Source organism: Aureobasidium pullulans, assembly GCF_000721785.1.
Source record: "Aureobasidium pullulans EXF-150 unplaced genomic scaffold scaffold_44, whole genome shotgun sequence".
NCBI classification, from domain to species: domain Eukaryota; kingdom Fungi; phylum Ascomycota; class Dothideomycetes; order Dothideales; family Saccotheciaceae; genus Aureobasidium; species Aureobasidium pullulans.
Genome location: NW_021941064.1, coordinates 78043 through 101594, shown reverse-complemented (window position 1 = coordinate 101594; position 23552 = coordinate 78043). Strand labels below are relative to the sequence as shown.

The 23552-nt window shown below is 45.9% G+C and overlaps 7 protein-coding genes across 7 annotated transcripts; 6 read left to right on the top strand and 1 right to left on the bottom strand.

The window, feature by feature from the left end:
* Positions 1–6963: 6963 nt before the first annotated feature.
* On the top strand, positions 6964–8284 carry M438DRAFT_350289 (polysaccharide deacetylase). The gene is made up of 4 exons (XM_029906592.1): positions 6964–7154; positions 7209–7557; positions 7613–7719; positions 7776–8284. The coding sequence occupies exons 1-4, from the start codon at positions 7124–7126 to the stop codon at positions 8231–8233; spliced, it is 945 nt and encodes a 314-aa protein (XP_029754853.1). The 5' UTR covers positions 6964–7123; the 3' UTR covers positions 8234–8284.
* Positions 8285–8500: 216 nt separating this feature from the next.
* M438DRAFT_254995 (uncharacterized protein) lies at positions 8501–9657 on the top strand (the record flags this gene model as incomplete). The annotated part of the gene is made up of 2 exons (XM_029899700.1): positions 8501–8959; positions 9013–9657. Coding segments are annotated over 2 exons (1104 nt in total), but the record flags the coding sequence as incomplete, so codon positions are not given.
* A 3274-nt stretch (positions 9658–12931) lies between these two features.
* Positions 12932–14095, top strand: M438DRAFT_285286 (uncharacterized protein; the record flags this gene model as incomplete). The annotated part of the gene is made up of 2 exons (XM_029901517.1): positions 12932–13201; positions 13352–14095. The coding sequence occupies 2 exons, from the start codon at positions 12932–12934 to the stop codon at positions 14093–14095; spliced, it is 1014 nt and encodes a 337-aa protein (XP_029754851.1).
* Positions 14096–16158: 2063 nt separating this feature from the next.
* On the bottom strand, positions 16159–16978 carry M438DRAFT_410088 (uncharacterized protein). The gene has a single exon (XM_029910067.1). The coding sequence runs from the start codon at positions 16948–16950 to the stop codon at positions 16273–16275; it is 678 nt and encodes a 225-aa protein (XP_029754850.1). The 5' UTR covers positions 16951–16978; the 3' UTR covers positions 16159–16272.
* Positions 16979–17088: 110 nt separating this feature from the next.
* M438DRAFT_350284 (NAD(P)-binding protein) lies at positions 17089–18668 on the top strand. Its single transcript, XM_029906591.1, has one exon. The coding sequence runs from the start codon at positions 17116–17118 to the stop codon at positions 18328–18330; it is 1215 nt and encodes a 404-aa protein (XP_029754849.1). The 5' UTR covers positions 17089–17115; the 3' UTR covers positions 18331–18668.
* Positions 18669–18948: 280 nt separating this feature from the next.
* M438DRAFT_350283 (uncharacterized protein) lies at positions 18949–20541 on the top strand. Its single transcript, XM_029906590.1, has one exon. The coding sequence runs from the start codon at positions 19270–19272 to the stop codon at positions 20056–20058; it is 789 nt and encodes a 262-aa protein (XP_029754848.1). The 5' UTR covers positions 18949–19269; the 3' UTR covers positions 20059–20541.
* Positions 20542–22701: 2160 nt separating this feature from the next.
* On the top strand, positions 22702–23355 carry M438DRAFT_360341 (uncharacterized protein; the record flags this gene model as incomplete). The annotated part of the gene is made up of 1 exon (XM_029907428.1): positions 22702–23355. The coding sequence occupies one exon, from the start codon at positions 22702–22704 to the stop codon at positions 23353–23355; it is 654 nt and encodes a 217-aa protein (XP_029754847.1).
* Positions 23356–23552: the final 197 nt, after the last annotated feature.

The window sequence follows — 23552 nt, the reverse complement described above, 5'->3', positions numbered from 1 at the left end:
CTCGCGTAAGAGGACCTATAGTTAGCCTACTCTAGTGTCTTTAGTAGAAGACTACTAAACCTAACAGTACTTAGAAACTGTTATAAGTCGACGGATAGACTTACCCCGAACCCGACGATCGAACATAAAATAGACAACGCCGAAACATAGAGAGGTAGGCTAGTAGCTACCCTTACTAGAGAAAACTAGGAACTATGGTTCTAAAACATGAAGAGATAGCTATATAGCAAGGACTGCTAGAAAGCAATTAAAACACCTAAAAGCAAGCATAAGGCAGCTTTTACTAAAATCGACAATATAGCTTTATACTAGATTAATAAATGCATCTTAGAAGACGATTAGATGCGTTATGTTAATACAGCCAATTTAAAGACACTTTAGGACTAGTTACAAGCTAGATATAAGAAGACTCTACCTATTTAGAGGAGACTACTTATAGAATCGTTCTACTTCTTCTAGAAGGACTAGAACTAGACGATTTAAGATACGTAGCTATACCTTTAACAGCTAGGACGAAAGATTGCAAGCTTAGACCTAACTAATGCAAACCTAGGCAAGCCTAAAGCTAGGATTTAAAAGCTACTTATAAGTCTTCTAGAAGAGTACGATATAACTATAAACGCTATCGACGTGCAAAGTTATCTAGACCTAGAAGATATCCTTGCACTTTTAGAGAACTTTAAAGCAAAACTAAACTTAAAGACGACCTTACATGCTTATCTTACAAGGAATAGATAGGGCCCTATTAAATGTTATCTTTATAAGAAGGATTACTTTATTAAGAACTGCCTATTACTTCTAGCTACTTAACGAGCTACAAGAGATGATCGAAGATAGAAACGGTCTTCTTAGTCATCCCGCTAAGAGCCTATAATTGCTATAAAAGACCTAGAAGCAGTAGTTGCTAGGGTCTTTACATAAATCATAGAGGACAAGGCTAAGGTCTAAACTAAAGTTGCAAGAAAAGAGAGAGCCTATAAAGTAGAGGAAACCTCTACTATTAGCTCTATAACTTCGAAGTTACCTACTACTATCTCATTTAATGATTAAGTATCTTATGAAGTTGCCTACCTTTTAAAGGATATTATAAGTAAGAACCCCTCCTAATGGTATATAGACAGTTATGCTAGTTCACACATAACTAACAAAAGCAACTGTTTTAGAGGACCATTAATTTAAATTAGGAGGAGGTACATCTAGGTTAGAGGTAGGATCCTACACTTAGATTTAATGGGAACAGCTATACTAGCTAATCAAATAGGAAGAGAGCTAGAGTTAAAACAGACGCTCTTTATACTAGGACTTAGTATAAACCTATTATTAGCAAGAAACCTCTATCTTTAGAAGAGGCTAAATGGAAAGTTTAACTCTAACTCTATAACAATGGTAGATGCTAGTAGAAATGTAGTAGTGCATAGCAAAATATAGCATAGAGTATATGTTATTACCGATGTCTATCTAGAAAGACTACCTAAGTAACTTAACACTACAATGCTAGCTACGCATAGTACTACTATACATGCATTTAACGCTATCGTTTCTCCTTAGGAGGAGGAATTAAGCTTAAAGGCATAGGAGGAGTATTAACTCTAGTATAGAAGAATTGCATATCTAGGACCTAAGAAGATTAGGAACTTGCATAAAGTTACTACTCTAGAGAAGCTAGTCTAGGTAACTCCTAACTATTAGTGCATTGTCTGTTTAGTTGCAAACATTAGAAATAAGAGAGGTGCAATAAGTAAGAGAAAGGAGGGAATCCTTAAACTTATTCACATTAATACCTATAGTTAGATGCTAGAATCCTATAAAGGATACATCTACTTCATTTCGGTTGTTAACAACTTCTTAAGAAAAACCTAGATCTTTCCTATAAGGGTAAAGTTAGATATAGCTCCTATCCTAAACTAATAGAAAAAGGAAGTTAAAACTACAACAGATCTAAAGATCCTAGCAGTAAGGTCTAACAATGCACTAGAACTAGAGAACCTCTTTAGATCTTAGAAACAAGAATTAGGTGTGCAATACGAGTTAACTATCCACTATATGTTAAGTCAAAATGGACTAGTTAAAAGATTACACTAGACAATTTAGAATAGCACTAGAGCTATGTTAAAGGATGCAAATCTGCTAGTAGAGCTATAGATCGAAGCTACATAAGTAGACGTCTACATTAGGAATAGAGTTTCGAATAGCCTAATCATTGATAGAGTATAAGTTAGTCTAGAAGAAGCGTTTACTAGGATTAAACCATCTATTAACCATTTAAGAGTTTAGGGCTGTTAAGCAGTTTCATACATGAATCTAGACTCCCTACTATAGAGTACTAGGAAAGATAAGTTCATAGATAGAGGTAGACACTATATGTTCCTCGGATACGTTAAAGGGACTATAAAGCAGTAGCTTTTTTAGGCTCTAGACATAAGAAAAGTGATCAAATCATACAGAGTAGACTTCTTTAAGAATAAGCAAGGAGGAGACCTACAACTAGGTATTCCTAGACGAGCTGCACTAAATATAGCTCCCCTAAGGAATCTTAGAGGCTAGCCGCCCTTATAATAGACTCCTACAATAGATGTAACAACCGTTCTACTAGCTGTAACTACTACATTAAAGAGAACTAAACTACAAGTCGAGATCCTAGCATTCCTAGAGCATAAAAGACATCTCTATTAGGACTTTACACAAGAATCTAGATAGCTATAACTAGGAAATAGCGCTAACTTATAGGAGGAGCGCGATTTAGAGCTATTAGAAGAAAGTAATGTTAAGTTTTAGGAGGAGCTACGGCCATCTTTATTAGTAATAGCTGTAATAACAATACTAGCAGCTATAACTATAGGAAGAAAGGTTCTCTCTTATATTGAAATTCCTTAAGTATTAAAGAGGATAAGAGAAGAGTATAGCATACTAGAAGGACAACCTAATTTTAAGCTGCATAAGGCAATGCTAGCAATTAACCTTCTAAGTCTAGGAATTGACTTAGAAGACAATGATCAACTTAACATCCTGCATTATGCTTTTATAGTAGCATTCTTAGTAAAGGAAGAAGTGCCGATTCTAAAGTCATATTAAGCTGCAATTAATGATCCTACATAGGGACCATTATAGCAAGAGGCATTTAGGCTTAAAACAGATGCCTTATAGGCAAACGGGACCTTTAAAATCACTAAGCTACCTATAGGGGCAAATATTATTATAAGTAGATAGGTACTTGCTACAAAACATAACCTAGATAGCTCGTTATAGAAGCTAAAGGCACGCCTTGTTACAAGAAGGTTTACCTAGAAATTTAGAGTTAATTTTAACTATACCTTTACGCCTACCCTCCGCTATAATACACTACGGGTATTCTTTGCAATTGTTGCACTAGAGAATCTTAAGTGCTATGCTGTTAATGTTAATAATGCCTTCACTAAGTTAACATTAAAGGAGGAGATTTATATAGTAGCACTACCTAGAATGAACATCCTACTAGGTTATGTACTAAGGGTACTAAGATCGCTCTATAGGCTAAAACAAGCTATAAGAGATTAGAATTAGAGCTGCATTAAATCGTTGTAGAAGATAGGCTTTATCTAAACAGACGCCGACCTATGCCTTTTAAGACATCTAGAGAAAGAGATCCTTATTCTAGTCTATGTTAATGACATCCTAATTAGAGCTAAACAAATAGATAACATTAACTAGTTTAAGAAACACTTTAGAGAGATCTACAAGATTAAAGACCTAGGAGAAGTAAGCAAGATTCTAGGAGTTTAAGTCATCTATAATAGAAAGAACAGAACGATTACCCTAGATTAGTCTTACTACACTAAGGATCTTCTATTAAGGCATAGAATGGACAAGGAGAAGGCTAATCTAATTAGTATTCCACTAAATGGATATGATCTACTAAAACTAGCTAGTCTATAAGACAAGAGAGTAGACTAGAAGGAGTATTAAAAGATTATTAGCGGCCTTATCTACCTAGCAATTCTAACGAGACCTAATATTGCATTTGCGATTAGAAGGCTAAGCTAATATCTGTCGGATCTATTAGAAGGGCACTTTAAACTTTTAAAATCCCTTATAAGGTACCTACGTTCAATAATAGACCTTAGCCTAGAATTTAATGTAGAAGGCATATAACAACTTATCGGCTACTCTAATTTAGACTACGCAATGGACAAGATAGACAGGATATCCATTTTAGGAAGTGTATTTATAATGGGCAACTGCCCTATTAGCTAGTCTAGCAAGAAGTAGAAGTCAGTTGCAACCTTAACTATAGAAGCTAAATACATAGCTATATGTTAGGCTACAAAGCAGTTATAATAGCTAGCTTAACTTCTAAGAGACATAGGCTATAGTAAGTACATTAGTTGCAACCAATATTAGCTAACTATAAGAGAAGAGCAAAGCTTCGTTATTAGATTACTAGTTAAACTGTTCGGTAACAATTAAGCTTCTCTATCATTAGCTAGAGATGCCTATACTTACGAGAGGTTAAAGCACATTAATGTTATATACCATTATGTTAGAGACTTGCACTAGAGGAACAGGATTAATGTCGAGTTTATAGGAATAAGAGACATAGTTGTAGATAGCTTTATAAAGCCGTTGCCTAAGCCGGACTTTGTAAGATTCATTAACTAGCTAGGTCTTACTAACATCCGCCGTCTAGACTAAGGAGGAGTGTTATAATATAGTAGTTAGGGTAACAGATGTAGTAAGAGGAAGTTAGGTAATACGGAGAAGCTATAACACAAAGACTTCTATACTATAATAGTAAATAACTAACTTAATTATAATATACGTATTAGTTCTACCCCTTAATGACTATTCCCCCTTAGAGCTCTAGCTTCTAACTACTAGGCGATACTTTTTAACTATTTCTAAGTTAGTTATAATGCGTTCTACCTCCTTCGAGAAGGAGTAGTAGTCCGTACTCTTTAGGATAGTCGCTATATATATCTTAGCAGAGTTAGAAAAGGTATTCTTTAGGTACCCTATCTTAGTAGAATTAGGCTAGCTATCCCCGCCGGCGCTAAGTAGGAGTCCGTTAAATTCTAGCTAGTGTTCGTGCTAAGGTTAGCCTAAGCTATATTGTAGGCTAGTAAGCTGCTCGAGAGCTTTTACTTATTCGTTACCGTCCGCGAATACGTATTTAAGCTACGTAAAGAAAGCTTTAAGGTCCTTTCCTTTTAAGGCGCTTCCTTTCTCCTAGAAGTAGCATATACGGGCCCTTTCGCGGGAGGGGAAGGTATTATAGACGACGTTCTAGTAGTATTCCTCGGAGAGCGCTAGTTTTAGGGTAGAGCGTACTCGATAAGAGCTTTTTAGCCTTAGGAGGTAATCTCTAAATGTCTTAGCTCTACTATCCTAGGAGGGAGGCTTCTAGTCTCTAGGTCCTAATAGCTCTCTAGTAGGACGAGAGACGTTCGTAGTAGAGAGAGCCTCTATTAGCGGTTTAACGAGCACCGAAAGGGGGGGTTCTCCTAGCTAATTAGTGTCGGAGGCCTCTTAATTACGGGCGGCCTCCGCGTTATAGTAGGCTACGCGTTCGTTACGGAGCTTAGCTTCTATTACGTGCTATTAGTTATATAGTTCTTCTACTACTTGTCGCATTACTTTAATCGACGGTTCCTATTTAGTGTTTCTAGCCTCCGGTTAGTATATAGGGGACTCTAGAGTAAAGTTAATAGGGGACTTATCTATGTTTTTAGATCGAACCTAATGTTACGGGTAAACTACGTATATATAGAGGTTTAGGGTAGGTTAAGATTTAATAGGTTCAATAAAAGTAGGAAGGAGTCTATAAATGTATAGAATCCGATAAAGAATGTACGGACGCTAAGAACGTACGGGCGCATACCCGCGTCCTATCCTAAGGCTCGCCCTTTATAATTATAATCTAGCAAATAGAGCGGAAGATAGAGAAGGCGTATTCTAGCTACTCGATATAGCTCGCGGACCCTCTCGCTATAGTAGGTAGAGTAGTTATCTATAACTAGAACCTTACTAGGACCTAGCTAGGGAAGCAATATATGCTCTAGCTAGTGTTTAAAGATAGCTCCGGTAACCGAGCCCTCGATAATAAGAGTAGAAGTAGGTAGGAACCCCTCGATCGTAAGGGCTAGTAAGACACTTAGCCGAGTAGCATACCTAAGAACTAATGTTATAAAGGTAGGTAGACCGATTACTAACTAACTTTGTCGTCTATATAGAGTCTTCTTACTCGTATAGGACTCATTAACGTATACTAGATCTTCCGCTAGCACCTTCTAGACCTCTATCTTAAAGATTGCGCGCATTACTTAGTCTTATTGTGCTACTATCCTTATCGACACCTTCTTCGATAACCCTTCGTCTATTATAAACCTCGACATTGTAGACTAGCTTATAGCGACATTAAACTTAATAAAGAGGTTAAAGATAAGCTCCTCCTACTAGACATCGTTCGTCTACGCGATCTTATCTACTAACCACTTACTTATTACTAGAGTAATGAGCTTCTTAGTACCTAGTATTATCCGTACGCTAGTAGGGCGGGTAATGGTGCCGTACGCGCGCTAATTAGCATGTTTCGCATACAGTGTCGACTAAGGCGCCTTAGGAAACATATGCTAAGCGGCCTTAATAGATCCTCCTCTTTTAAACACCTCTTCTAGCTACTTGTCGTCGATTTCATTAAGATAGCCTATAGGTGCGTCGGGAGCGGTAAGGACGACTACCTGGCCACAACAACCGTCAGAATCCATCAATATTCGAGCAGTAACGACTTACACCTCGGCGACGACTATATAGCAGTTTTCAGAGCTTCAAAAGGTGGTAGGCGACGTCAGATACGTGTATAATGGCTAACTATCGCTCAGAAACCATGCCCAGAGGGGTCCGGCACGCCAAGTTACCCCAAATTCCAGAGGAACCTGAATGCGAGAATATACCCACGAACCCTGCCTCAACTACCCCGCTGGCCGAGAGCGGAGTATGACGCAGACACAACCCCTCAATATATTTCTTATCAAGAGATGAGCCGCAAAGGTATCAGCAAATAAGACCTCGGGAACCTCGAGCTATCTTCTGAAGTCTTTCACTCTTTTCCTCAATCTCAAGGACATCTGAAAGTAATAGCACTGCAATCATGGGCAAGAAGAGAGTTTTGGTCAGCTATGGTAACAATCACCTACTTCCCATTGAAACTCCATGTCGCTGACTCGAACCAACAGGCGTCGACATTGATGCAGTAGCAGGCTGGCTAGGGTCCTACGGTGGTGAAGATTCAACCAGTGACATATCCCGCGGTCTGTTCGCCGGCACAGTGGGTGTCCAACGTCTACTCAAACTCTTCGACAAGTACAAGATCAAAGCCACTTGGTTCATCCCCGGCCACACGCTCGAAACATTCCCTGAAGACTGCGCGGCGATTAGAGATAAAGACCATGAGATTGGTCTGCATGGATACAGTCATGAGAACCCGGCGGATATGACTATCGAACAGCAGAGGGATGTGTTGGATAAGACGTATAAGATGTTGACGGAGTTTTGTGGGAAGCCGCCGAAGGGGAGCGTTGCTCCGTGAGTACCCGATTGCTGCTTTGGGTAGACTGACCCATACTGATTCTCATGACAGGTGGTGGGAGACTAGTCGTGAAGGAGCAGAACTTTTGCTTTCATACGGCATTGAATACGATCACTCAATGAGCCACGAAGATTGCCAAATGTACTGGCTAAGAACTGGTATGTTGGATTCTACCATCCATCGCCGCAAATATACCGCTGACACCTCAACACAGGCGACTCATGGACCAAAATCGACTACAGCAAGAAGGCCGAAGAATGGATGAAACCCCTCGTCAAAGGCGAAACCACAGGCATAGTCGAAATCCCAGCGAATTGGTACATTGACGACCTACCACCCATGATGTTCATCAAAAAAGCACCCAATAGTCATGGCTGGGTCAGCGCAAAAGACGTCGAACAACTCTGGATGGATCATTTCGACTACTTTTACCGCGAACATGATGAATTTGTTTTTCCCATGACGATTCATCCAGATGTTAGTGGAAGACCACATGTGTTGTTGATGCATGAGAGGATCATTGAACATATCAACAAGCATGAGGGTGTGGAGTGGGTTACGATGGGGGAGATGAGTGATGAATTCAAGAAGAAGAACTCGCCGCCAGAGGGTGCATTGATGCCTGCGACGAGGGAGGAGGTAGATGAGATGTTGAAGAAGCAGCAGAAGTAATGTCTTGTATTGGTATGAAGCATTGGTCTTATGAAATCATCTTCTTATTTGGTTCAAAGCGATTTCATGTTTGACCAATTGGGTCGAGAAAGATTGGCGATGACGGGCTTGTCGGGATCGGCAGAGGGTCAAAAGCGGGGCGACTTTGGCCAAACATGGGGGAGGATCATGCAGGCACCTTCCCTTGTTCCGAGTGTTTGTTCCTTCTTCCCTTCGACAAGAGTCTAGATTCGAATCAAGACCAGCAACATGGAGGAACGAGAAGTCGACTTTCGAGCGCTTGACTATGTGTCGACATACGACAGCAACCTTGAATGTCCCATCTGCCGGAGCGCCTTCGTGGACCCTGTCGTCGTGACCGACTGCGACCATCATTTCTGCCGCGACTGCCTCGATTACACGACTAGCTGGAACCAGTATTCAGGCACTTGTCCAACATGTCGCCGTCCTGGAAGACTTAATGGTTCCGGCTCTGCCTCGAAGCTTCTACTCAACATCCTGGATGATCTCGTCGTCAAGTGCCCCAACCAGTCCGATGGATGCGACAAACAAGTCAAGAGAGGCCATCTGCCCGACCACCTCAACATCTACTGCCCTTGTACCTTGGTCGAATGTCCGGAAGATGGCTGCGACCAGAGGGCACCACGCAAGGACGCAGCACAATGCCTGCATCAGCCCGTATCGTGCCTCGCTTGTCGCCAGTCCATGACAGTGCAGGAACTCGATGTGAGAACATCCTCGGTCACTCTACCGAACTGTACTGACTTTAAGCGCAACAGTCCCACTGGCAGAATGAATGCGCCGACCATGATATACCCTGCCCGTCCTGCGCCGCCTCGATTCCGTACCGCTACCAGCAAACCCACCTTGCCCTTCACTGTCCCGAGACCAACGCTGCCTGTCCCGCTCGTCAATTCGGCTGTCCGTTCAACACCAAGCGAAAACACTTGCCGAGTCATTCTCTGATGTGCTCCCTCGCCAAACTCGCCCCATATCTCGCTGCTCAACAGGAACGTCAAGACGAACAAGACCAAGCCCGCCAATCGCTTGAGAAGAGGCTGGGAATACTACAACAAGAAGTCTCTACATACAGAAGCATGTCAGGCACATCACAACAAACAAGCAGACCGCCTGCTCCACCTGAGGATACGTCGTACTTTGCAAACAACCTCGCAGACTTCGACCTAGCAGACTTTGAGGATTTCCAGCCTCATGCTTCGCCAACTCAACACCTGCTCTCTTTGCATGAGAACCTCCGCGAAGAGGTCTCGCGTCAGGCAAACACTATCCATGAGGTCGATACCCGCCTTAGCATGATGCTGCTGAATGAGAACATGCGTCTCAAGGACGAATTGGCCTACCAGGGCGCTCAGCTTAGCGCTCTCATGCGACAGGTCGGCTGGTTGACAAACGCACGCCTGCAGTCTGTTCAACCAAACATTATATCCACCACCAACCAGGACGATCAAGGTCCCAGCGATCACTCAAGGATCATCCCGCGCATGCCAGTCAGGCGCACAACCGATGAAGGCAGAACAAAGCTGTGAGGAGTTTGCTGAATGACTTATGATGAAATGACCTACTTATGCGTATACCCGTTCGGAAATATCATGCCTTTTACCTTTCTCAATGAGCCTCTCCACATGACATACGACGTGTCAAAACCGGCGCCCACATGCAAGGGCAGAAGGACCAGGTCTTGTCTTGCAGCCTGTTTCAGAAGCATCTCCGTTGGAAGCCAATGGCCGTGACAGGAGATAACCCTCCAGTCGAGAGGCTGGAAAGCCAATGCATGTCATTCTGCATACGACAGGTTTGCTACCCGTTTTCACCTGATCAATCTCGCCGACTGGTCAAGTTTCGTGCATACAGCAAACCCCACAAATGCTCTTCGTTTCAGTCTGGGGAAAGTGATCTTCCAGGATTGATCAACAAATCTCTCCTGTTCCTGCACTAGGATGAAGTTTGTGCGACTTGACCACGCGCCTCGGCCAATCCTTCATGAGGCTTCCTCCATGCATGTCATTCCTGTGACTTCCTCAATCAACATCACGAGGGTGACTGTTGATCAATTCTGGGGTCGCTCAATCCTCCAACATACCATGCATCTTGTGTATTTGTTTGCGCAATCTCGAGAGGTCTTCTTCCGAAGTGCCGGGTCATCCAAACACGAGTACTCTCGAGGGTCGTTGAAACTCCTCTTTGCATTTCAACCCCTCTTTCTCTGGTGTACTCTCGACCTGTCCAGTCGATTCTTGCCTTGCGCCTTCGAAGAACATGCATGTACGCGTGCAGTAAGAAGCTTATCAAAGCTGAAAGAGACGTTTCTTTCCTCTTCCCGTGCGACCGTGGTTTGTCCTATCCCTTGCTTGTCAGAAATAGCCGCTCACACCCTCTCGTGAAAGGTCTGGAAGGCGCGGCATTTTCCTCTGGTCATGACACATGCATATAAAGCCGTACGACAGAATTGACGATATCTCGCAGTATCTGCATGTATGTATGTTTCACGCAACCATGCCATTTTTAATCTGTTTGCCTTCTTCTTCGCCAGGATTACTTCTCAGATTTCCTTCTCACCGACTGTTGGTGAATGCGAGATGTTGGCGGCGGTGAGTAGTAGGTTGGCTTTTGCAAACGAACAGAAAGGACCTTGATTGTTTTGTCCCAAATTTCCTTTGGGCTCGGACGCATATCCTCAGAAGATGCTGGAAGCGAAACCAGCCGAGCATGACCCTGGTTCCATGCAACTTACTGGGATCGAAACGCCAATCACGGCACGCGAGAGTAGAGGACGTCCCGATAGTATGGCCTGTGGATAGGGGAAGTCGGAACTGATTGTACCGGGCATCCAATCAATGTCAATCTGGCCATTCCAACTTCCAAGTACCCCCCTTCCACGCGCCGACGCAATGTGATGTACTGTGCAGTACCTTACCAGCCCATATGTACAACCAACGGTTCTAGCAATTTTTTTTTGAAGAGAACTTTTTTGATGCCCAAGAATATTCAACCAGTCGAGTGCATACTTTCTTGCTGTTGTTGGGAGTTTGCTGGCTTGCTTGTTGTTGTTTATTATTGGCGAAGTTGCGCGCTGGGAAAATAAGCGGTCAAGCGCTTCATCACCGCAATTTGCTCGAGAAATGCTGGTAGACACATCAGCAAGAGAGGTCTAAAGAAAGGTGAAACCTTGGGGGGGAAAGTGGAAAAAAAGAGGCTGGTGCACGTTATATGACAGGATGGGGCCGTTGACCCTCCCGCCCCCGGAAGTTGAAAACATCGTCCTTGATCAAACGTGCGCTCGAGATGGAGGAGATAAAATGGAGAATAGGAGTCATCAGTAAGATTATACGGGAAGAGACTTGTAGGGCAGCAAGTGTTCGGCAGAGGCCAGATCTTCGCAATTACAATAGGGACCTCGCATGAACACGAACCCCTATCAGAGAAGATAGGCATGCAAGCGAGCGCCGCGAGAGAGTTCCTTCAGCGATGGGCGGAAAGAAATGCGCTGGCTGCCATATTGGGCTGTCACCAAATGCGTTGTGGCTTTTGCATCATCGTCTCGTCCTGCAAGCCACGGCTGCCGACCATGTTTCTCACAGGGCAGAACAAGAAACACGAACCTGTAGCGTTACGGCTAGCCGCGCGTGGGGTCTTCTGATACTTATGCTCTGCCTGCTTTTATGGTCTGAAAATGATTCGAACAAGATGATTCTAGGCAGCATGATGGACCTCTTCCACTCATTGGAAGGCAAGGAGCAGGTCAAAGTGATTCGCTTACGGGATTTGAGTTGTGGTGGTACCTCCCATCACAAAACCAACCTACCGGAAGCCAAGGTGTTGCTCAGAAAGGTCACCTTCTCGGCAGGATCAAAAAAGATGATGGGGTGCCGCAAGAATGGATTGGCGGGAGCTCAAGCATGCATGGTGCATCAGCTTAGTGGGAGGAGGTAATAAAGGAAAAAGTGCAAGGGTTTTGAATCCTTGGGCTGCAGCTGCACGATGCCGGGTCTTGCTCTTGCTTTAATGCAAGAGAATTCCCACACGGCAGCAGCAACTAGAGACAAGAGTCGATCGCAGCCCCTTTTTCTTACTCGTCGAAAGGCAGGATCCTCTCATCACCAGAAAACAATCTGTCCGTTATTCTCGGTGATAGAAAGAAGAGGGTACCTATCTTCGGATCGATATCAAGTTTGATGAAATCGCGAACGGAAGCTACGCACAGACATCTTCAGCCACAACAAATTCCCGCACCTCGCGAGATTGAGGAACGGTTCACGCATCGTTCTTTTGTGTGCTGGGAGAGGGGCCTGCAACCCAGCCATTCTCTTTTCTCTTGCAACAAGTCGAGTCTTGTCTTCCCTCGAGCCCGGTTCATTTCCTGCTTTACAGTATAACGTCAGCCAATCCTTGCCTGTTCTGATATATTCTTTGCGCCGGACCTACGACGCGACAATAACGATCCGCGTTTTACTGGGGGACTTTCTCTTTCTTGGAAACCACCGTCCCTTCTTCTCATCTTCCAAATCTTGCAAATGTTGTGTGCACAAGAACAAAGGAATCGTTCGAGTTCAGAAGCAGCAGCAGAAGTGGCCAGTGATTTCGACAGTCCACCACGAGATTCGACAGGTTGATTGATCATCCATCCCTTGACGAGTTTTATATCTCTCTGTTTTCTTCCTTTTTCTTTTACACTTCGACATGTATTCATCTTATTCACAATATCCTGGTTCAACTCCTTGCGGCGGTATGGGTTACGAATATCACACATCTTCCACTACACCACCGCCGCCTGGTTATGGATATTATTCACCACGATACAATGTGTACACGACATCTCCACCAAAGACATCGGCAAAGCAACATACACGACGAGCCACGCAAGACTATTCATATCCCTCGGCGCGGACAACATCATATCATTATCCCGACTCATACAATTACTCTGGACACACGCGCAAGCCTGAATATGTAAGTCCGAATGAACGATACACTCGGCAAGGGAAGACGGAGTCAGGCGCAAGACGTGCATCAACAACCTATGTCTACTCGGACGGACGGTACTACGCATACGTGACCGAAGACGAAATCCCTCCGGCATACTCGCGCGACCCACGCAAGCATACGCCACCACCGCAATACTCCGAGGCTGATGAACACCCTTACTACCAGTATCATCAATCCACCCCTCAGCCTCGACCAGAGCCTCAATCAAGAAGAAGAGCTACTTCATACTCGACACCCAAACAATCAGCACCTCGCGACCCACCACCCAAACCTCGCCAACAACAAGCACCACCACCTAAACGCGCCACTGCCACCGATCGCGATGCAAGAGCTGCTGGTATACCCGCAGGCTACAACTTCAAGAACTGGGATCCGAATGAAGAGCCCATTCTTCTCCTCGGCAGTGTCTTTGACGCAAACAGTTTGGGAAAATGGATTTACGACTGGACAGTCGCCTTCCACGGCCCTTCCACACCCATCACAGAAATGGCCGGCGACCTCTGGCTTTCCCTCATCCAACTTGCCGGTAAAATCAAGCGCGCCGAGGAGTGTCTCCCCCGTATTCGTCGTCGCGACGACCGCGAATTGATCGACGATTTCCTCGACTCTGGCGAACGTCTTTGGGAAAGATTCAACAAGCTTCTGAAGGTTTGCGAGAAACACATGCTCAAGACCGCGAAGCGAGATCGTGGAAGTGAAAAATTGTACATGGGCAACAATTCTGGAAGAGAGTTTGTGGAGACCATCTTTGGAAGGGACAGAGAATTGGAGAGGACGGAGAAATTGATGACAGGGGTCAGACTTTGGGGTATGAGGTTTGATGCCAATTGTGAGGAGGTTTTGAGGTCTTCTCGTTGAAGAGGGAAGAACAACTCTCGATGACACCCTCACGAAGTTCACTGGAATATGCTCCATGAGCTCCACACGACAACTCAGGCCTTGGATTCACCTCGAGATTCGACCTTGCCTCCGAGCAAAATGCAGAGCATTAACTCATGGAACATCCAACATCCGCCGCCTCTCAACCTACGTCCAGCCATCTACAACCAGCAATTCCCACAAACACGCCCTTCATTATCAGAACTCAACTTACTTATGCATCGCCTCAATCTATAACACTATTACCAACGCCAACATCATCTACGCCGCATCACCAACAGCAACATCACCAACAACAAACAACATCTACAACAATACCACCAACAGCATCGCCTACATCACCATCACCAACAACAAGACCTTTTCAACAGCAGATCTGTTTACCAGCACACGGGCGCAGGACATTCCAACATGCTTTCCGCGAAGAGATACCATTGCTTTATTTTGCCTCTCCACCATACCTTTGGCGTCGGAATCACCGGTCTCTCCTTTCTACGATACCCAACATCTTTTTACCCAGCAAAAGGCGCATTACTTTTCCCGTCTCTGGCTTTTCCTTTTTCCCTCTTATTTCTTCTTCTGTCGATTCTTTTGTTCTGGCTATCGTTTTCACTGGGGCACTTCTTTTGGAGGAACATTTACTGGAAAGGGGGGGATATATCAGCGAATGGGGAAAAAGCGCTTTCGTATTTCTGGGGATTGGTAGAAGCAATTTTTTTGTTTTGATTAAATAGCCATTTTTACTTGCCTCACGGCTATTAGGTTGTTTTGCCCCTTTTTACGTAGTGATTTCTATCAATCATCATAGTTTGATTTCGGAAAAAAAACTTCATTCACTACTCTAATCATTATATAAATATCCTTTTTGCACTATTTTTCCTTTTATCCACAGCCTACTCTACACAGGATGGAAAAGAAAATAATCTATATGACTGTATTTCCAAATCCTTAAGTCCATGTATAATACATTCCTACTCTGTAGTCGTTAGATTTCCATACTCATTGGTCGAAAAAATAACCGGTCATGGGATTGATGCATTCATGCGGGGTTTAGATTAAACCTTTTCATGTCACTGTTTGACCACGTGGATGGAAAGCGCCGTCGATATTTGCAGAGGCTGAAAGATGAGGGTGTGGTGGAGAAGGATTTATTCGGATGACGAGGCGAAGATTAGAGGATGGAGGGTATTTTTTGTAGCAGATGCCGAGGTGTGTGGTCTATGATTCCGTGGTTCGTTGGTTGGGAGGGCTCAAAGATGGAAGGAAAGGATGAGATGGGTGGGCTGAGGTGTCGACAGTAACGAGTGATGGAAATAATCGTTACGGAACCTGTGCCGTGATCCTTGATTCTACTTGGGTTCCGACATGAGTTTGATATTCTGGAGACATGAACTTGGATATGTATCACGAGCTTGAATGACCTCCAGGAGATCAGAAGAATTTTCATGTACCCGGTAATGCTAGGTCCATCTGCAACATCAAAGCAAGGGTATAGGGACAAATGTGGACTGTCACTGACACAAAGACATGTGAAGCACCTCCGAGCGTTGAACCATTTTCTCAGCACTTTTGAAGGCCACCGAGGTAAGCGTGATGAGTCTATTTGGGTCTCGATACGAGTCAAATGTCCTGTAGACACGAAGACTGGAGTATAGGACCCGGAAAGAGATCACGAGCGTATGTAACCTACGGGAGATGAGAGAGGTTCCCACGTGCCGAGACTGTGTTACCCATCTGTGGCTCTTGAAGTCTAGGTACAAGGTCGAACGCGTGTGCTCACTGGCATCGATTCATGTGCAAAGACACCCTCGAGGATGGGTTTTCGCCGGGGGCTTGTTCAAGTCCGTCGAGGTGAGCGCGACGAGCCTTACTATGAGAGTCCGAGGCTGAGGATGGTCCGAGGCTGAGGGTCAGACTACGACTCGGTAGTCGGAGGCGGAGCAAGGCAGCCAGGCAGGCAGCCAGATAGTTATGTGCGTACGCTCCGTGCTGCATGCCTTAGTCGGTCATGTTGCGGACAATCTGACAAGTGGATGGTTGCTGTAAGTTGGTACTGGCGAGAGTTGTGTCATGCCGTGGATATGGTGTGAGTTATTCCATGATGACTTGAGAGCAGGTGAGGGAGTGTATTGACGGACAGTGATAAGAAACACGTCTCAACCATGACCGAGGTATTTGGCAACATCATCGTTGGCGTAAAACATGTTCTGCAAGGATTGATGCTTCTTCTTGTTGACCATTTCCAGTTTCCTGACCTTCCCAGCATCCAGCCTTTCGACAGGTCTTGGTTTCTCTGCAGTCTTTCTCTTCTTCTTCAGGGTCGGCTCATCGTCATGGAGGTTGACGCCCAAGCCGACAGTGTCACGCTTCTCTTTCGCCTTGACGGGGTGTAGAATGCCCTCTCTTTGCGCGCCCAGACCTAGTCTCTCATCTGGATTCCAGCCATATGATTGCAAGATGGACAAGCCTTTTCTCTTTCTGTCCAGAGCGGAAGGAGGATGTGAGTGTGGTACAGCGATCTGGTGGACTAGCGAAGTGCAGTGTGCGGCCTCGTCGCCTTCATATTGTGATTTACAGACGTCGCATGTCTTTGGCTCTTTCTCTTCTGACACAGACTCGGTGGATGGCGGTGGCTCGGAGGAGGCTTTGGGAAAGACAATGGAAAGGTAGCGTTCGCTGGCTGAGAGGGCTGAAGGAGTGGATGCGCCGGCGGGTGTCGCAGACTCGGTCGTCGACGAGGGGACGAAACGGACGCGCTGTCGTTTGATGCCGGCTCCAAAATATCGCTGATCTTTCAAGGGGACTGTGTAATAATCTTCATCGCTGTCCGACATTGTCGTGTGGAAAGTTGTAGATGGCAAGTGCGACGACGACAATGACGCGGCCGAGGGTGGAATTCCAAGCGGAGATTGTGGATTTAATGTACGGCGACATTTCCGACGAAGTTGATTGTCACCTGTTTCAGCCTCGCTCCTTCTTCCTTCACACACGACACCGAGATGCCTGTCCCACTGATACAAAAGGCGATTCTGGATGGACTGGAGACGGTGCCCAACTCGGCGGTCCTTCTCAAGCTTCTGCCTGTACTGCTGGTGCTGTACCTGATCAGGAGATGGTTTCAAGGAGCCTCCAACACTTCCGAGCGAACCATGCACGGCAAGGTCGTCATGATCACGGGCGGCACATCCGGTATAGGCGCCGAAGTAGCCCGCGACTTAGCGACAAGAGGCGCTCAACTCGTCCTCCTCACCCAACACGCCCTGGACGACTTCTTCCTCGTCTCGTACATTGAAGAATTGCGCGATCGCACAAACAACGAACTCATCACCGCCGCCCACGTCGACCTCAGCTCCCTCCACTCGATCCGTCAGTTTGCCACAAAATGGGTCGACAATGCTCCGCCGCGCCGTCTCGACATGATCATCCTCTGCGCAAACACAATGACCCCCAAGGGCGGAAACATTGAGACCACAAATGACGACGTCGAGATCAATTGGGGCTTGAACTACCTCGCCAACTTCCACCTCCTCAGCATCCTGTCTCCTGCCATCCGCGCCCAGCCGCCAGACCGCGACGTCCGTATCATCATGGCAACCTGCAGTTCCTACATCGGCGGCTCCCTCCCAGTCACTGGCGTCAAGGAAGCAAAGATCAGAAAGAAGGAAAGAGCTGAGAGATTCGACCCATACTCCGCCTACGCATCGTCCAAGCTCGCCCTCATGACTTTCGCTCAAAGCTTCCAGAAGCACCTTTCCGCTTATGCTCGTCCTGACAAGAACCCAATGAACGCTCATGTCATCATTGTGGACCCTGGTCAAACCCGTACTCCTGGTATGCGCCGCTACCTCACTTGGGGTTCCCTTACTGGTCTTGTGCTTTACCTCCTCTGCTATCCTCTCTGGTACATCATTCTCAAGTCTCCCGCACAAGGCGCCCAGTCCTTCCTGTACGCAGCCATGGAAGCTCAATGGGGTCGTGGAAACGGTGGTTGGTTGATCAAGGAGTGTCGCGAGATTGCTCCCGTGAGAAGAGAAACCTTGGATGAAGAGTTGCAAAAACAGCTTTGGGAATACTCGGAAAACATGATCCAAGAAGCTGAAAAGAGAGGTGCTGCTGCAAGAGCAAAGGCAAAGGCTGAAGAAAAGATGAAGCCTGCCGAACCCAAGAAGCCAGAGGAGAAAAAGACCGGTAGTAGAAGAAGCAAGAAGGCTTGATCTGCTACCATTTTGACAAGGCATTGTACATGTTGGTATATACCCAAAGCATACTTTCTTCATAAACCCAATCTTAACATTGTCTACATACACAGCGAGACGACAGCTCAAGTCGAAGCCAGAAGGTTTAATGATGTACAAGCATTGACAAGCTTTGCAGATTGTGTCGAAGCTTCTTCATTCTTGGACAACAGGGTCCGAGGGTCCGAACCACATTAAATCCTGCTCTCGACAGTTTATTGAGGTTTCAACGTAGTTTATGGGGGTGGTCTGATGGTCAATCACTTTCATAACCTGTCGATCAGGATGTAACAAGGTCTCGAAATCTACCACACGACTCTGCTACCTCGCTTCGCTGTGCCCGCCGTTGTGTTATACACTTCCGAAGGATTACCTGATCAACTGAAATTGCAGAACATCTGTACCGAGTTGTTCTCATAGATTCCTACCGCAATGCTTCCGAAAAGCTTCCCTCCAGCAAAAGCTTATTGTCGCTTGCAACTAGATCTTGAACACGAACTCAACTGACACTAACCCTTCGGCCGTAACAAGTCGAGACCTTTGACCTTCCTGATACAAGCAAAACTCCGAGTGATATAGGCTTTTAGTGCTCCTACTCGCGATATACAACTGAATCTGCACCATATCAATGTTGGATATGGATGCACGGTCGTTTTTGGGTATCATTCCTTCCACCTTGATGATTGTCCATGTTGACCACTTAATAGTCTATGCCTCAGCTCGGCCACATCGACCTCGGATCCTTCGAAAGCTTACGCAAGGTTGCCATTGTCTGTCTTGTCTTCTTGGTGCAAGTGGAAAGGAGTCGCAACAGGATCCTTCCTTGATCCTTATCTGGACGCATTCTCATTCTGCAAGAGTCAACATCAACGACGTCGATGCATAAGTAGCTGCTCTTTGCTCCCTCGACATCTCAGCATGTCTTCAACCAACCAGTCTACTCCTCCTTCCAAGTCCTTTGCAAAATCCACCACCACCTCTGTCGAAACTCCTTCTCCTGATTGTGAGACGAACCGACCAAGAGTTTTCTTCAACATGCAGAACCTCCAACGTCTTGCCTGGTTTTTCGCCGTAGGCTTCGGAGCGTCCTTCCTCCCTCGCTTCATGGGCGCCAACGCCGCTCCCACCCTTGAGCTCTCCACCCGGGATGCCCTTCCCGCCCTCGACATCTTCTACAAAGGAGAACACTACGACGACACCACCGGCTACGCCTTTGAACTCTACGCTCATGACGACTCCATCGATGACACTGCAGCCTTCGCCAGCTACATGGCCGCATACTCCGACAACACAACCATCTTGTCCAAGCGCGACTGGTACAACTGCAAACACCTGAGCAATCTCCAAACCTTTGGTTGCAATTCCGGCCACGCTCTCGGCGGCTTCGTTTCGGCCACCGGTTCCGCAGCCATGGGCAGTTATGTCGGAACCCTGCTATCCGAAGCCTTTTCCGGAGGCCGAGACAATAAGAACCCACGCTCGGTGTGTCTCACTCGCGACGGCAAAAACCTTTGTGTGAGTTGGGCCACGTACACCGGGTCCGGATTGAAGGGTGGGGAAAGTGGTGATATCACTTATTATTCCACTCAATGCGCTTTGCAGGGTGGCAGTTCGGAATTCAAGACGTCGATGGCCGATGGTGGAATTCTGTACATCTGTGTCAGTGATAGAGCTGATGGATGTGGCAAGGGCGTTTGCGGACAGTAGAATCTCTTTCGCATGTCGATTCCAACTCGGCCGGGAGGAAACAGATACATATCAACAAGCCGAGGCAAAGGGGGTGAGTGAGCGTAGGGCGATGTCTGCGGTACATGTATAGGGAAAACTTTGTTTACCATGCCCTGACTAGCAGCAGCAAAGACATTAGAGATGGCCCAATTTGCAATCCTCTTGTAAAGCTTTTCCGTCTCCTGCACTCTCGCAGCTTCCTTGTTCGAGTTTCTCTGCTTGTCATGGTTAAAAGCGTGACATGTCCTTTAATGCACTCTTACACGACACCTTGACTTTTCCACCTATATTCCGTCTCTGTCCTGTCCTCATCATAAGCCAAACTTTTTAGCAAACAGTAAAGCCTCACAGCACAATATATCCTGCGCACAACCACGAACGAAACTACGCCTTAGCAGTCGAGACCGATCTTCGAAGAAGAAGAAGAAGAGACTAAGACGTAGGTCCTTAAGCGCTCCCCCATTCTAAAGATATGATTTCCGACCGTGGTTTGTGCGTGTGCGGACGGTTCGGGTTGATGGTGATAGATAGGTTGATCGGTGGATACGCAATTGCAGTGTTTGGTAGATCTAACCTACTCTAAGCTTCCTGGAAAGAGACAACTAGCCACTGTTCGCCGCAAAGGAAGAACATCTGCTATGGTCATGCGATACGCAAAGTAAGCCTCTTACATCTGCCTACTATCTGTGGCGAATCGAGTAATTATTCTCCATCTCACTCATGTCTTGTGATATATGGCTGTCCATGTCCTCTATCCGCTGCCTCGTGGCACGCAACTCCTCCATCACTACTAAGAACCTTTCACGATCGATCTCTTTAGGTTTGTCGGACTGTTCGCTGGTCTTTCGCGGCCTACCCCTTGTAGTCTTGTTGTCTTTTGAGAGAGCAGCCTCACTTGAGTCGAGCTGGTGAGTTTTGATGGTACCTAGCATGGTAGCAGAGGACCCCTGACGGAGATCCGAAGGCGCCTTTGTGTTTCGTGGTCGAGATGTTAAGGTACTGTATTGCTGACATGGCAGAACATTGAACATCAGAAACCTTCGAAATCTGGACTTGGATCTTCAATGATTGCATCGGTCGCTCTCGTTCGGGATGCCAGCTTTGGCTTCGTAAGTCGATCTCACATGATTTGACTGATCATGTTAGCGGTTGTTTCTTCTAGTAAGATTGTCTCATCTCACCATCTTCGCTCGTTGTAAGGATGCCAGGAGTCTTGCCCCAGTGAGTCTCGCCTGCTTTTAGGAGATAGATGCTCACGAAGTGTTTCTCGTCGAGAGATACGTATTCCATCTTTATATCAGAATCGACCTCCCAGTATGTCCCAATTTCTTTCACCGGACCTTTAACCAATAGTTCACGGCGATCAAGGCAGGAGATGTTGTCTTTGTCTTTCATCAAGCTAGCAAGGTGTCTGACTTCTCGAGCTTGCCGTGCATCCAGACATGGAGGGCTAGCCTTGTCGCTGAAGACCAGATCCACGACGTGCCTCTTGAGCTTCCAGTCTTGTTGGTCATGCACTGGTCCAACTTTCAAGCGGATGGTGTGTTGTTGTCGCTCTGAAAGCTCACCTTACAGGACCAACCACCTGATCCGACGTCCAGTGTCACATTGGCTCCTGTTTCGCCCTTCTGACTTGCTCCAGCGTACCTCATTCTGTACGATGCCGAGATGGAAAGGGAATGGAGACCGGCTCACAGAGTTGTGAACATCTGTGGCGGGTGTCTTTTGGCGTTTCGCTCCAGCGTGGCATGGCGAAGGTCTGACAACTTCGCTTCTTGGGACGTCTCCAGCTCGCGGATCTAGCGTAGACTGTGGCAGTGGCGCAAAGTCCATGCTGAAACCAGGTACTTGGGATCGTGTTTGTGAGCGTGTCAGCACCATTTTTGTGATGATAGAGGTCATGGAGTGATGGTGTCAATGAGCAAAACACAGAAATATCGCACGGTTCCGGAAGGCACGCAGGACCCTAGGAGAAGCTAAGGCAAACACCGTAAGTAGTCTCACCTCTCTATGTCATCGCGCGGACCTTCCCCAGTACGTGGATCTCTCCTCAAAGTTCCATATAGTCGCGCCAGAATAAGTGGCACACTGGCACTTAGTAACTGCAGCTGATCTTCCACCTCGTCCCTCATTTACAACACCACTACTGATCTTTCTAAGATCGAAGTGCGATGTTAATTGAGTAATTGTCTTGATATTAATACAACTTCTCATCAAATGAATCGTCGCGTTTGTAGAGTAACCCTTGGTCAAACACAAGTTAACAAGGATTCAAAGTTGGCCAAGCTGCTCAAACGCCGACACTGAGTGCCACTTATATATTCTAGTGCTTACCTTCTTCAAAAGTTAATTTCAGACCGCAAACGCTATTGAACATTGATATTTCGAGAGCTCAGATCTCTAGATGTGATATAACTTATCTTTCGCCGCTCAACCAAGTCTTCACTTCTCTCAGTCTCTACTTTGAACGAGCTTTGGGTCACAAGGGTCCGAGTTAGCCTGGAACTCGACAGTCTTCTGTTGCGACCGTACTGTCTAGGTCGTTATCACATTGCGACCTAAGCTTCCACGCCTTGGACAGATTCTGGAAGTTTTGGAGCAATCGACTTCAGATTCAACAACATGGCGATAAACGCTCGCGTCGAAAGTATTCCACAATGGATCACACCAGGCCGCGCTTTTTATCTCGGATGCATTGGATCCGTTGGCGACGAATACTTTATTCAATGGCTGGACAGTAGCCTCGTATGCGAATGCAGTGACCCCGTGACAGATCTCGAGTTTTTGGTCTTCGAAGACATAGCACCTCCCGCCATGTGGAAGTCTAGACGCAAGGTTTTACGCTTTGTGATCAGTTTAGAAGACGAGTGTCCTGAATGGTATCAACACCTTGTCCATCCCTTCTTCGATGCAGTCATCGAAGAAGTCTTGACCGAACCATTGTATCCAGAGATGAACTATGATCACTCAGGCGTGACCAACGCAAGAGTCCATTTTCGGCGGATGTCTTTCGAATTCCATGTCGACAAGGGAGTACCACCGGATGAAGCCAATTATCGTCTCGGCATCTTCGAGGATCCAAATTATCCTTTTAATTTGAGAATGACACTTGCTCCAGGCACATGGAATGCGAAACTGCATCACTTATCTCAACCAGTCAAACGTAATGGTCTGATAAAGCGTACTGAGATCCGCTGGAAGGGAGAGTCATCCATCCGTGGTATAGCAAGTAATGGTTTCACCCAACCTGCCGAGATCTCTATTGCTTCTACTTAAGATCATGAGAGCGACTAGACAACTCGATCATAGCTGCAAAACTAGAGTAGACTATAGATGGATTGATAATCCAATCTACTAGATAATCTAGTACTAGATTAGACTAGATTGGATTAGTATAGGCATTAGACTAGACTAGATTAGGTTGGCCCCTAATCCAGTACTCTAGTGGATTCTTAGCCCTATACTAAGCCGCC